Consider the following 13,961-nt stretch of genomic DNA (forward strand, 5'->3'; position numbering starts at 1 on the left):
CTGCACACTGTGCACAAATGTATGAACTCTGCCTTAGAGGTAGAAGCCAGAGTTGCAATTCTGGATCAAACCAGAGAAATCAAAGACATAAAACAGATATGTGAAACCACTGGGCAGAACAGACCCATTATGAACTCAATCCATTGCAAGTCCTTAGAGAAAATAAAGAATAGAGTTGTAATTCATTCCCTGTAGCAGGGACCAGTTCTGTTCAGTGCTTGAGCAATACGTAGAACTCAGAAATTATACTAGAGGGGTCCATCGTTAATGCTACTGTACTGTTTAAGAACACACAAGTACAATAAAGTAAATGAAGAAAAAATTTTAAATATCATCAATAGTTGATCACATGTGACCAACACAAGAGCTTCCTCTGCGAAGACAACTACTGAGGGAATTGGGGCAGCCCCAGTATGTGCTTTATGAAGCACTACCAAGGTACCACATGGGAAATTACAAATTGGATTTGCACAGCAGCCCTGAGGTGGGGAAAGCACTGGCTAAAGCAAAGATATTCCCAGACTGACCCCTAAAGAGTCTGTCTTGAGCCTACTCCCATACAATTTTTATAAATGACTCAGTACAGAATGAAGAGTGTTCAGAAGGCCTCACTGAAGTTTGTAGAGGCACCCTCAATAGAAAGAAAGATCAGACTATCATACAGGAAAAACTAGATGACCTCAAGAACTGGAGTGAGAAAGCCAAGACAAAATTCAATAGTGTGAAATACAAGGCCAGGGGCTGGGTTAACCAATACTGAGAATTTCTGCTGTGAGCTGGCAGCTCCTGGAAATGACAGAGGTGAAGAGTCCAGGGGTACTAGTTCATCCCATGAGTACTGAGAGTCACAAATGTGACACGGCCATGAAAAAGCTAAATGCAGCTCCAGAAAATACCAGGTAATTCTAGCTGAGATGAGCTACTGCTATTACATGGGGCCCAGGAAGATCTCATCTGAACTACTGGTAAATTGTGGGTAATTTAAGTTCAAGTAAGATATTTTGAAGGGTAGATTAGGGCAGGAAAAGCTGTCTTGTACGGGGAAACTAAATATCTTTGCTTGTTTAGCCTGGTAAAAAGAAAGCAAAAAGGAGAATGTGATTATGTAAACATCACAGGGAAAATACTGACAAAAGGGAAAATGTATTTATGCTAAAACATGATGTTAAGATAAGTATGTGCAGAACAGCCATGAATAAGCGTAAGCAGGAAATTAGGATGTTTCTAGCCATCAGAGACAGTGGGGGTTTGAACAGCATTCTAATGGGAACAGCAGGGGCAAAAGTATTCATAATTTGAAGCTGGTGCCTAACATTTTTTGAGGCACATTATAAACTCTATTACTAACTGCACCTGGGTTCTGGACAGGTAACCCATGAGGGCACTTCCATTTCCGGGTGAAATGATTGTTTACAGCCTCGTAGCTTGCCAGGTATGAAGAGACTCTCAGCCAGATCCTAGCCCTTAAAAATAGATGCAATTTGTATGTGACAGAAAAATATTCTCTCCCATTTATTAGAGAAAAAGCCCAAAGATTTTGAGATCTGCTTGCCTTCAGAGGGAGTCCACCAGGGCCCAGGGAACAGTTTCACAGGGGATTTTACAGTAAGTAGTCCTCAGCAAAATCTGAGCAAAGAACAACCTGCCTCATCCTCCATCTCTCCACTCACCTTGCTCCTCACACACATCAAATCCAGTTTCTGAATGCAGAAAAGCATCTTCCCAGTTTATCTTTAATAGGAAAAAAGTGACCAAATACTCCACATGCTTAAGAGCTGTGAAACAGCCCTTTCACAAGTAGGGTTGACCTGTATAGTCAGTCTTATAAACAGAAGAAAATACATGCTCTTCATCCTGTCACTATATTTGGATAGCAATGTTAGGAAAGGAAGGCAATTTACCTCACCTCCTACCTCCCTGCCTCTTCTTATCCCTTCACTATTTAAGCACCAGGAGCTATGTTGTCACTTAAAACCACACACAGAAATGCACAAGAGGTTATGGCGTGGGCAGAACTCTCAAACAGATTCAGCCTTGGCTTTATACCATCTGCTAAATCAGGCAGAGTCTGAGTGCAGAAAGTCTGCAAGTATCAGATCCTGCAGAGGAAACAAATAGATATGCAGTCAAACACATGCACTGAAGGGGAAAAGTCTAAAGATTTAAATATGCCTGTGCAGTAAGCATTCATGACCAGCAAGCACATTAAACAAGGCACAACTTTGCTGCAGGCTACTGTGCAGTACAATGAATTTGAGGAATTTTTGTAATGAGACTTAAAGGAACAAGGGCATTTCCAATAGAGAAGAATAAACATCTGAGAACTAAGGGCATCTATATAATCATTAGTGGGTGATCCGAGTCATGTCTTGTTGGATCTCCAGCCTCAGATTTTACAGAATCCAAGTGTTTTAAATGGGATGATTAAGTTGCTGAACTAACCCTCACTTAATAGATCTTTCAGTGTCTGTGGGTCTGATACAATTCTCTCTGGAGCAGATTTTCCAGTCTCATTAACTTCGGTGGATGAAGACTCATGCCATAAATATCTGAAGTTTTGATACTATTGCTTGCAAATGCCTACATCTTAGCTTTACTCTTCCATAGAGCCAATATCTACTGGAGAAATAAAACAAGCTGAAGGGATAGTTCTGCAGTTTTGAGCAACAAAATAAGCCTCTACTTTTTCATGTACATGTTCCATGTTCAACTAATGGACCGGGGCTCCTGATCAACGTGCTGAAGCCTAGAAATCCAGAAATATACATACTGACCAACCAACAAGAAATAATCCTGGGTGAGAACATAAGCAGTAGTCTCAGTACTAAAGCTAAAAAATGGCTTTTTGCCAGTCCCGTGCCAAGAGACAGTTTTACGAAGGTATTTAAGAAGTGTAATGAAGTAGATTTATGGCTGTTTAATGAAGCTCTTCCCCAGTGTGCTGCTCATCCAGGGAGCAGGCAGGAAACAGTTGTTTGAGGAATGTACAAGAGGATGGTGGAAGCCAGAACCAGCTGAAGCAGAAATAAGCCTCAAACTTGAATGACAGGTAGGGGAATCAAGGACATAAACATCTTAAAAGTAAAGGCAAGCAGCTTATAGACGCAAAAGATCAGTATTTTGAAAGATATCAAAAGAGCATCAACCACAATATCAAAAAAAATAGTAACCAGTTTACGGGTCAGAATGTCGTCAGAATGTGATATTGTTGAAGCTGACTGGGGAGAGGTGTGTGGCTAGAAAAGAGGGTTATCTTACAGTCAGCCATCAAGAGTAAGGGAGAAACAAACCTAGACATTTATATAGGCAGGCAAATGCAGGCTGGGAGCAGAAAAGCAGATTTGAGTTTCATCAATCTAAATAGGGCAACATGTGGGTAAGACCAACCAGAAAAAAGGTACAGAAGAAACAACAACAAAATGCAAAAAAAATAAGCAAAGGAAATGAAGGGTAGCACATTCAAAGCAAACAAAAGAGGGGAGGAAGGAGGAGAATTCTCTGCAGAAGCATGGGAGGCTGAATGACCAGGCAGAAGAGACACTGGACTGAGGTGGGAGACATTTTTAAGAACAGAACAGCTGACCGCATTGAACACCAATCACATAAAGCAGAAGACAGCAGACTTCAGTTGCTATGGCTGTGTCTAAGAAACGGACAGTAAAAGCTGGGACAAGAGTAGTTTTGGTAGAATGTCAAAAGGTGAAGTCAAACTCAAAAATGAGGGAGGGACTCTAGGCAATTTTACAGTCAGTGGATTCAGTGAGCTGGGAGCTGAAGGGAGGAATGACAGAAGTAGAAGCAAGCAGGTGGGTTACATTTCATTTACTTTATAGTAAGACTATGGAATCTTTATCCAAGGGGGAATAGTCAGAGAAAAAGGAACAGAGAGATCAGGAGACTGGATAACGTGGGTTCACCAAAATAAGCTGAGCTTTAGAAGAAAGACAAAAATTAAAACTCTTCAGTCCCTGAAACATGAAGGAAGTTGGAGGGGTAAGATGAAAGCTGCATTTTGCCTTTCTTTCTCTCAAAAAAGGAACTGGCAAGATTCAATGTAGAAAGATAAGTCAGGCCAGGAGAAAGTTGGGGTGGCGCGAAAGCTACATCATTATAATGGGCTGCCAATTCTTCTCTGCAATAGCTGTTTATAATTTCACTTCATGACAGGCTGTGCATTGCACATTCACACTCTCCTATACTGGCCTGTGTTCTAAAGAACTTGCAAATAGAGTATTTTAAACCACAAAGCCCTCACTGAAGTCAGTCTGCTGCTGAAATCAAGTGATCCGCACCATTGTTCAGCTGTAATTAAACTGGAGGCACATTATTTGCTCAAACACTACTGTTTAATTTATCTGTTTGCTCCAGAAGGTGTTTTCCATTTTCCCATCATTCTCCTGTGAATAGACAATGCCTAGCCAATTTCCAGGAAGCAGTCTTTTTCTTTATTATTTTTTAAAGTGAAAAGCAGATGCCAAGAAGAACAAATTAGTTAAAATGTGAAGGTTTCCACAATCCCTCTGAGAGCCATTCCAGCCTGGTGCTTCGGGACTGTTAAAACCTCTCTCTAAACAAAAGCTGCTCCAAGTGTAAATCTCATTAACATACAACAGTCCTGCTTGACCTGACTTTGCTCTTCGGTGAAGTGATTGAAATGTAGACAAGCTCCAGCAATATAAATTTACCGTAGTCTGACAGGCCAGAATCTGAACCACTATAACAGTTTTGGAAAGGAACTTTCACACTATCATACCATCAGTCTGTACTGACTGAAACCAAACTGAGACAACTGTTTGATTTTCAAAAGCTTTAAGACAGACAGCAGTTTGAGCACATGTCCATGTCTAAGAAAGGGCTGTGGCTGTTAGGACAGGGCCCTGATCAGGGCTTCATTGAAGCAGACGTTCATTTATGAGGCTTTTAGCTGTACTTTAGACACAAGTCTCAGCCCTGCAGCTCATGTAGCAATTACTTTTTTTCCAGGGTAAACTTCATCATTGCATTTTTGGCTGACACGGTTTTGACAAATAAGAAGCCTTTGCAAGGTTTGCTAGGAGCTATGAAACACTCTTTCCAATTGCCACTTGAGCCTTCACAGAACTCCAGAGCTAGTGGTAGTCCATGTGAAAAAAAATGCCCTTTCCTTGCAATATAAAAATTCCTATATATTCAGGTATTGGATGAGACTACTGAAAAGAAGACATTAGGCAGCAAATATTCCCCACCAGTGAGCCTCATCAATCATATGTGCAATCCTGTACTGCACAACAGACCCAGCAGAAGGGAAAGTTACAACCATTTTTTGCCCCCACTGTGAAAGCCCTGCCTGAAACCAACCATTTGCATCAGCCTCAAAAAAATGATGCCCTAATTACCTCTCTGCACAACAGGACAGACAGACAGGGCTCTTCTGCTGGGGAAGGGAATGAGGCAATCCATGCAGATGGCACATAAAAATTATTAGACCACAACAGGAGGTAAGGTGCTTATTTAAGGGAGTTTAGCATCAAAGGAAATACAAGCATCTGCTCCCATTTATTTCAAAACCAAAAAATGATCCTTTGGGATTGGCTGTTGTAACTGGTTACACGGAGTAGGAGAGATGACATAGTGACACTATGCTGCTCAGACTCAATGACCAAAGTCACAGAGAGTGGGAGACAACATACCATCCCTCCCATGCTTTATTACTGCTCTGCAGGTCAAGCCAGAAGCAAAAACTGGCTTCCCATGGTGATGTGATGAAGACATGCTGAAATAGAGATTGTCCTGGAGACACAGTCTGTGATCACTACAAAGTTGTCATTGTTATTCCTCCAGCAAGTTCCTAACCTCTAGCAAGGTCTAACTCTCAAAGAACTCCCACAGGCAAGCAAACACTATATACCTAACACCAGTGGGGAAGGACAAAACCTTTCCTGAAAGTCTCAGAGATTATCTGGTATGCCTAATTTTTTGTATCATATCAAAAAATCTTTTCAGTAGTGTCACTAAGTACCAAGTAGCTTTTTGTAACAAGTTGGTAAGTTCAGCTTTGGAACCAGAGCGAATACCTGGATGTGGAAAAATCACTTAATGTTTTGACTCCCTGAGCACAGATACCTGTGAAATTAGGACTCCTGAGTGAACAGATTGATGTTCGTTAGAGGGAAAAAGGGACACTTCTGTCAACATTCCTGCCTGCAGCTTTCTGCTCAAGCTCTCCAAGTTAAGAGTGAATGCAACAGAAACCAGCTCTCATCTTCTGCGTGCTTCTTTGCTGCCAGTTCCCAGGTTGGTGAATATAACACTGTCTACAGCAGTTTTGGGAAGTGCTCTTATTTCTGTGTACTGCTTTCACCTAGAGGTATAGGAAGAATCCATTCATTTTGGTGACAGCACCTAAAAACTACTGGAGACTGGGTTTGAGAAATTGAGAGCATTTTCACATAAATAGCTTCCAATGAGACTGAATCCACATGGCCTCTTGAGCCTCAAGTGTAAGGGATCCTGCTGCCAACAGCCAAGCCAACAAGAGAAACACTGACTTGTTTTCTGATGCAGTCTAGCCACATGAGCCTTTGGATTAATAAGCTTTGCCAAGGAACTATGCAGTCTTTGGTGTCCTTTCCAATGTGAGCTGCATTTTGTTGTTTAGACTTCGTGCTGATCACACAGGAAGACTGACAGAGCAAGAAACTGAACCTGCCATTCGCACAGACCAGCTACACTTTTAGACAACCCTCCCCCTTGATAGGAACTTCAAAATGTCTGAGGGTTGGTGAATATTCATCTGTAGCATCTGTGCTAATTTGCATTCTATTTGTAGGGAAAGCTGGTACTCAACTCTCTTCACAGGGCTGACACCAGGGATAGGCTCACATACAAAACTTCACTCACCCTCACAGTTCAGGGGACAACCCAAAGCTTCAGTGGAATCTAAATAATAGGTAAGCCATGTGCTGGCTCTCTGCACTCAGAATATAAGATTTGCTTTGGTCACACTGGTGAATGGAAGCCATGTTTTGATACTCTTAGGTTTAATGGGATCCAATAAATATGCAAATTTCCAAAACAATTAAATATACATGCCATGATGGAGTTGCATCCAAGTATATTTTCTAATTAAATAATCCCTCCTTGTCTCTGGCAGTCTTCTAACCAGTGGGCTGGGAAGACTCCTTACAGAAGCGATGTACAAAGCAGACACACGTGAAATGGTAGGAATGGGTGTTGCAGACTGGCTGAGGGATGTCATTAAGGGAGTACCAGTCTGTATCGATGTTCGGCTTAACTATGGGCGCTTCCTCTACTCTCTGGGGAAAAGTAGACTTACATATTCAACAGTTTCCAAATGGCAGTAATGCCTGTTTGTAAAATGCCATTGTGACCTTCAATCCAAGGAAGCATTTGTGCTGATTGGATTGTCAAAAAATATTTTAAGATCATGTCTGTTAGAATATGGGTTACCCTTTGTATTATGGACACATTTATATTTGATTTATGGGGTTAATAAATTATTAATAAATGCTGCAGGAATAAGCAGTCCACAGTACAGAGGGCTACAAGCAACCAATTAACCTGCTGGACTTCAGCAGACTGGAGGAATTAAGTGTTTATTGGAACTGCTATAATACAAATGAGTCACCTCACTACTGCCTTTAACATATGACCGAATACTGCTCCTCAGGGGAAAAGCTATTTCTCATGGTAGGTACAGCTAGGGAAGGACTCCCAACTCCTGGCTACAAACTCAGATTTCTGGGATCCCTTCCATGGCCCTGGGCCACTAATTCAAACTGCAGTGCCACAGGTTACTCATATTTAAACTGGAGATGACTGGCTTGCCTCACAGATGGCTAGCAGAGATTGCCCTTTGTTTTGTATCAAAGAATCACTGAATAGTTTGGGTCAGAAGACCACTTAGTTCCAACTCCCTGTCCCGGGCAGGGACACCTTCCACTAGACCAGGTTGCTCAATCCCCCAACCAGCTTCGCCTTCAACATTGCCAGAGATGTGGCAGCCACAGCTTCTCAGTGCAGCTTGTGCCAGGGCCCCAGCACCCTCACAGGGAAGAACTTCTGCCTAAGATCTCATCTGTATCTCCCCTCTTTCAGTTTAAAACCGTTTCCCCTTGTCTTATCCCTACAGGCCCTGTCAAAAGCCCCTCTCCAGCTTTCTTGTTGGCCCCTTCAGGCACTGGAAGCTGCTCTAGGGTCTCCCTGGAGCCTTCTCTTCTCCAGGCTGAACAGGCCCAGCTCTCTCAGCTTGCCTCCATAGGAGAGATGCCATATCTCCTTGCATAGAACAATTAACCTGAATATATTTTTGCTTGCCCACAATTCTCCTTTAGTTTACACAGTGAAATTCACCCTCAGAAATGCTTCTTTCTTAGCCATCCATTTGATAGGAAGTGCTTTATGTGATCATAATAAACAGTAAATCACAGCCCCAAGATATCAGTCAAAGGGGCTACTGAAGCAAGAGCTTGAATTCGATTGTACGAGCAAGAAGCCACCATCTTTTTCCCCCACTTTTGCTACTTACTTCTGGCATGATTTCAATCTTCTCATAGCGCCGCTTGTATGGAAGGGTCAGCACCTCTGCTCTGCGGTAGGACATTGGTGGAGGCTGACAGTCTATCATCAGATCTGTGCGATGAGACTGGGTGGGTGGTGGCTGAGTGTACTGCTCTGGGCAAACAACATGAAGAGGCTGGAAAAGAATGCGGTGACTTACAAAAATGTGTGGGTGATTCTGTGTGCTGCCCTACAGCAGTAATTACTACCATAAGGAGGTCTGCAGGTTGTTGTTAGCAAGCTAGTTTATCTGCATGAAAAAAACATGCAAAAGACGCAACCCAGAAGATCCAGTGAGTATCGGAACAAGGTGCTCTGTATACAGCAGTGTCCAGACTAACAAGGCCTACATTTGTATCTTTAATCACCACTTCAGTATCAGTAGTCTTGTTAACTGCCATAGGGAGAAAAAAAAAGAATATTCAATAGCTTTTTCTTGTGAATTCTTGTCATCTATATTGGGAGAAAACGACAGTAGAGGCAAAGACCATCATACAATGGTGTGGAGTGAGGCAGATGTATCAATATGCAAAGCTGCAAAACAGCACAATAAACTCTGAGTTTTCATGACCTGTCAGCAGTATATTAGCAAAGCATAAATAGGCTGGTTGCCACAAGGATCGCTGCAGTATATAAGGAAGCCAAAAGACAAGACAGTGTTTCTGCAGACTGTTTTGGAAACAGCATTATACTTCAGTAGTAACATGGAAAGAGATGCTTGTCCAAAAAACAGGCAGTGGCAATCGCTATCAGTTGCATGATGACAAGCCAGGTCACAGAACAGTAAGATACAGTGATCCAGGCATTGTTAAATGGTTTGGAAGAATATGTATTTTTGTGTTCAACAAGTTGAAGATAGAATGAAGGGAAAAGCTCAGCCAGGAAAAAAAACAAACGGGTATTATGTCACGAGTCAGAAAGCACATTTAAGTAGAAACAAACTGCATGGTCAAGTAGAAGCCACAAAAAAAAGAGTCAAAGGGGGAGAGCATAGACTACACGAATGCTTTGGTCTTCTTCCTAGATAGAAGTCTGGATTTTGCCAATGGAGTAAGGAAAGTAGCGGATTTGGAAGAAATGTGAAACTCCAGAGCAGCAGTGCCAGGACCAAAGCAAGTAGCAACTGCAGGATAAAGAGCAGAGGAGATGATTAAAGCTGAGGGTGTTGAGAATACTCAGTACTCAGTACCCTTTATATTAGACACAGCCAGGCCTATTCAACAAACAAGAAAAAGAATCTAGGGGAAAAACTTATTATGACTACATATACCTAAAAAGGAAGAAAGACATCTACACATCACCTGCTCTGCACTTTGACCTTTTAGGGATCTTCTAGCCACTCTGTGCAGATTGGCAGTCATGTCATGCTCATTTTGGAGCAGCATGATAAAGGAGAGCTCAAAGCCATGTGCTCTGTCATGGAAAAAAGAATCTGGCTGTTGTCTGAATTTTGTTGTTTAATGTGAGAGTTGCTCACAACTGACCTATTTGTGTGAAGAAACGTAAGAAAAGGCAACAGAAAATTAATTACCTGAACTTCTTTGAGTAATTTAGACACCTGAATAAAATTCAGTCTTGTGTCAATGGGACAGTAAACACATTTCATCGCCAAAGGTTGGTAAGGAGCCAGGGCATCCAGGTAAGAGAAATCAGGTTCTGAAAAGAGAAATGTTGAAAACACTGAATGCCTATTAAAAACAAAGATGGCCCAATGCCTCTCTGATTCCATATTCTAGTCTAGACAAACTGTTGTTCCGCAATGTTAATTCTGCTTCAGATTTCTCTTCCCTTCTTCCTTCTCTCACCCGTTATTTTCAGTTAATTTGATGAAAATTATGCCCACAATTAGTCTTACCTTAATCAAGCAACAGAGCTATACTATTTCATTTGAACACATTATTGCATAATTTTTATAACAAATTTAAAGAAGACAAAAACATCACCTCTTATTTTTAATCAAATCCTGTAAAAGAAGGCAAGACATAGACATTTTGGGTATCATAAGGTAACACAAATGTCATCTTGTTTTTCACAGTGACAAAAAAGCTCATATCTTGATGAAAGTATACCGATGTTCTCTGCTGCAGGCACATTGCTTCCCAACTCCTTTTTTCCCTTACAACATATATACATATTTTTTTATTTATTTCTGAACAAAGTGCCAGGTTTAAACAGGTGGAAAAACAAGGGTCCAAAGGTCCAAATGTTAACACAACCCTAGAGAATCTGCAGAGAGCCCTCCTGCCGAAGGACAGACAATTGAGGTTTTTACAATCATGCCAACAGAGCAGGTCTAGTTCAGGCTTGTATGAAGTGAAGGTTGTCTTTGGTAGGGGCTATTCGGAAGGAGATAAGGCTTTTATTAGTTGTTATCTTTATTAGACCTAGCAAGTCTCAACTCCTGTTTGTACTTTTATTATTGACTTTTAAAAATCAGATTAGAGGTTTGCCAGGGAAAAGTCATGCATTGAATGGGCTTTTACTTACACAGAGAGTAATACAACACTGAGAATACTACAGAGAAACAGTATTTTTTTTTTTGGTGAAGGAAAACGTAGGTCTCATAGGTGGCGCAGTGTAAGATACATGTAGCCACTTGATTCTGGGGTCCACTAATGGTCTGCAAAAAACTTATGCCATCACTATTTACCTGGTAATTGTGGGATAGATCACATATAGGAAATGCTAGAGAAAGAAAGACTGGAATTAGCCTGGATAGTACAGAATGAGAAAGACTTATCTACTAGATACATGAAAGACTTATCTACCAGACTACTCCATACCTCAGGGTCTCAAAGGGCAACCCGCAGAGCAAAGCACAGTTGCAAAGCACCAAGCCTTGCTAGAAAACAGTATGAGGTATTTCTCTAGTATCTGCTCAGGCTGTGCAAAAGGATGAAGAAAAAGGACATTTAAATACAGACTTCAGTATAGATTTAGACAGCCATCTTCTGCAGTTTTATATCACCCTGATGAGAGCACTGGCTGGATTTCTCATGTAGACAGCAAGAAAAAGTGCCTTTAAAACTTTACCACAGGAAGTTCAGCACCCAGCACAGCATCCAACATTCAATATTGGGCCTCATTCTACTGATAAAGACAAGTTAATTGCTAGGCTAAAAATCTGCTACTGGCTAAGTCCCAGCGATCACGATGTGGTTGTATTTACCCTGTGAGAACAGAATATAGCATCAGGCAATGATACATAAGTTTGGAACTGTCAAAGGGATAATTTTCCCAAGTTTAAAGCAACTGTCAGAATAACTGCCTGGGAACATCAAAGTGAGAAATATTAACAAGAAATGATAGTTGTACAAGAACATCTTACTAGATGCCCAAAAAGCCATGAATCCACAAACATGAAACAAAAATTATACTGGGCAAAAAGCCATGCTAGTTAAAAGCAGATGTGTTAGTGGCAGTGAAACAAAGCCTAAAAATATCGATGTAGAAAATGGGAGCTAATGGCAGTATAGTTTAACTGCAATGAACAGAAGCTTAAAAAAAAAGAATACTGAGAAGGTGTTCACTGAAGAATGGTCAGTGGTCAGTTAGGGTTAAATCAGAAGATACTTTAAAACTTATTGGGGAAAACCAGAAAACTTAAGTCAGACATGGGAGGTCTTCTGCTAGAGATGTACAATGAAATTACAAATAGTAAGTTTAAAAAGTCATCAGAAGAGAGGTTTTCCAGCCTCTCTGGTGTTGTGGATGGCACATGGATTTGACTGCTTGTACCTGATAATGCCACTTAGTCTATTCAGACTAAGTATTTTTGAATCTTTAGGCTCAGATAACGTACAGATATGGATTTTTTGATCTAAAAATCCAAAATGGCATCCAGTTTGTAGTCTCTCTGAACAACTGTTAAGAACATAAAAGCCTTGGAAAAGCGAGAAATTCTAGTGAAGGAATTCTAACCCAGGATTTTTAAGATTTAGAACTTACTGAAAACATAACTTGAGCTAGTCTCACAATGAGCTCATGGGACATACAAGGAAGAGCTGATCTGAAACTACCAAGAAACCAAAACTCACCTGTTTGATGGAAGACAGAGCTTGTCAAGGACACATACTGACCTTTTCCTGACAGAATTACAGGTATTTAGCTTCCCCACCCACCAAGAGACCCGATTTACTACTGTGTTATAAAATCTTCCACTGTACTGCACTGATGTGGCACACATGAGCTGTTTTTAAGATCTCCTAGGGAGTTAGTTTTTACAGCATTGTTGTAACTGGAGAGACAGCAAGAAGCAGACTTCCTTCTACTGTGTTTTCTTCTAGAATTTCTTTGTGGCTTAGTGGCATTCAATATTTTTTAATCAATAATCTATTCAATACTGCTTCAGCAGTAACATTTGCAGATAACACAAGCAAGCAGAGCAGCACTACGGCTTGCTCACAGCTGGTGTCCTGCCTATTGGCTGCAGCTGCTGTTTTAGTCTATATTCTTTCATAGTTGCCTTTTACATTACAAATTGGAAAGGTGGAGACTACCCATCTCCTGCAGACTGAACAAGCAGTGTCATCATTAACAACACTGGATGGCCTGTAGTTTAAAGGTCTTAATTACTAGAAGCTAGGAGTCTTTCACAGGAAAAGCTAGAAAATCATCTGCTATCACACACTGCTTCAATGGACCACAATTCTTCCATAATTACAAGAGGTTTTATCTTAAAACAGGAGAAGCTACATAATTAAATAAAATAAATCCTGGGCATTGATGGAGGTGCTTCAGATTTCCACTGGAGTTACTGAGAACAGAAGAATTTAATCTCTTAGGAATTTCTGTAGACATTAATCACAATCATTTAGATTGGAAAAGAGCCTTAAGATCATCAAGTCCAACCATACACCAAACACTGCCAAGTCCACTGCTAAACCATGCGTCTTTGTTCCAGTTGACACAGTCATAAGGAATTAGCAACATATCACTGAGTGGGTATGCCTACACACAGAGTCCAAAAGCCATGGATAGATGAATTTAGGAAACAAAACCATTACAAGCACCTGGAATCACTGTGCACTCCAAGGTCATCACAACCAAAGCAGATCTCACCTACAGTTTAATTTGAAGTATAAAGTAGAATGAACCTCAAAAGACCATGACTTAATGTATCTGTTACGATGGCCATTCAGATGCCTTAACAACTTTCCAAAACCATGTTTTAATAGAAGCTTCCTCTATTTCCTTATTTCACAGAAAGAAAGGTCAATTACCTCTCCCTATAAGAATGCACAAATTAAGAGTTCTTGCCACCAGAGGCCAGTTTCTGACGCCCTCACTGATGGTGGGTAGTACATTCAGAACATGATTAATGCCACCTATTTCCTAGGGATTCCTGAAATATACAACCCAGCAAAGGGTGTGCGCACCCTGGTTTTAATTGAAGTCCCAGC

General features: G+C 41.0%; 1 protein-coding gene across 2 annotated transcripts in view; it reads right to left on the reverse strand.

Annotated features, from left to right (window-relative positions):
- Positions 1–13,961, reverse strand: part of INTS9 (integrator complex subunit 9) — an 80,764-nt gene that overhangs the window by 8,563 nt on the left and 58,240 nt on the right. Inside the window, exons 13-15 of one of the 2 annotated variants that reach the window (XM_057427479.1) lie at positions 10,091–10,215; positions 8,528–8,695; positions 710–2,099 (exon numbers count right to left, since the gene is read on the reverse strand). In XM_057427479.1, coding sequence (XP_057283462.1) covers positions 2,058–2,099; positions 8,528–8,695; positions 10,091–10,215 — 335 coding nt within the window. In that variant the 3' untranslated portion in view covers positions 710–2,057. Of the gene's footprint in view, positions 1–709; positions 2,100–8,527; positions 8,696–10,090; positions 10,216–13,961 lie in introns of those variants that run through there. The other variant, XM_057427478.1, reaches the window with a different exon arrangement.

Source organism: Pezoporus wallicus, unplaced genomic scaffold (assembly GCF_028554395.1).
Source record: "Pezoporus wallicus isolate ANWC-B61680 ecotype Strahan unplaced genomic scaffold, APGP_CSIRO_Pwel_v1 contig_6464, whole genome shotgun sequence".
Taxonomy (NCBI): Eukaryota; Metazoa; Chordata; class Aves; order Psittaciformes; family Psittacidae; genus Pezoporus; species Pezoporus wallicus.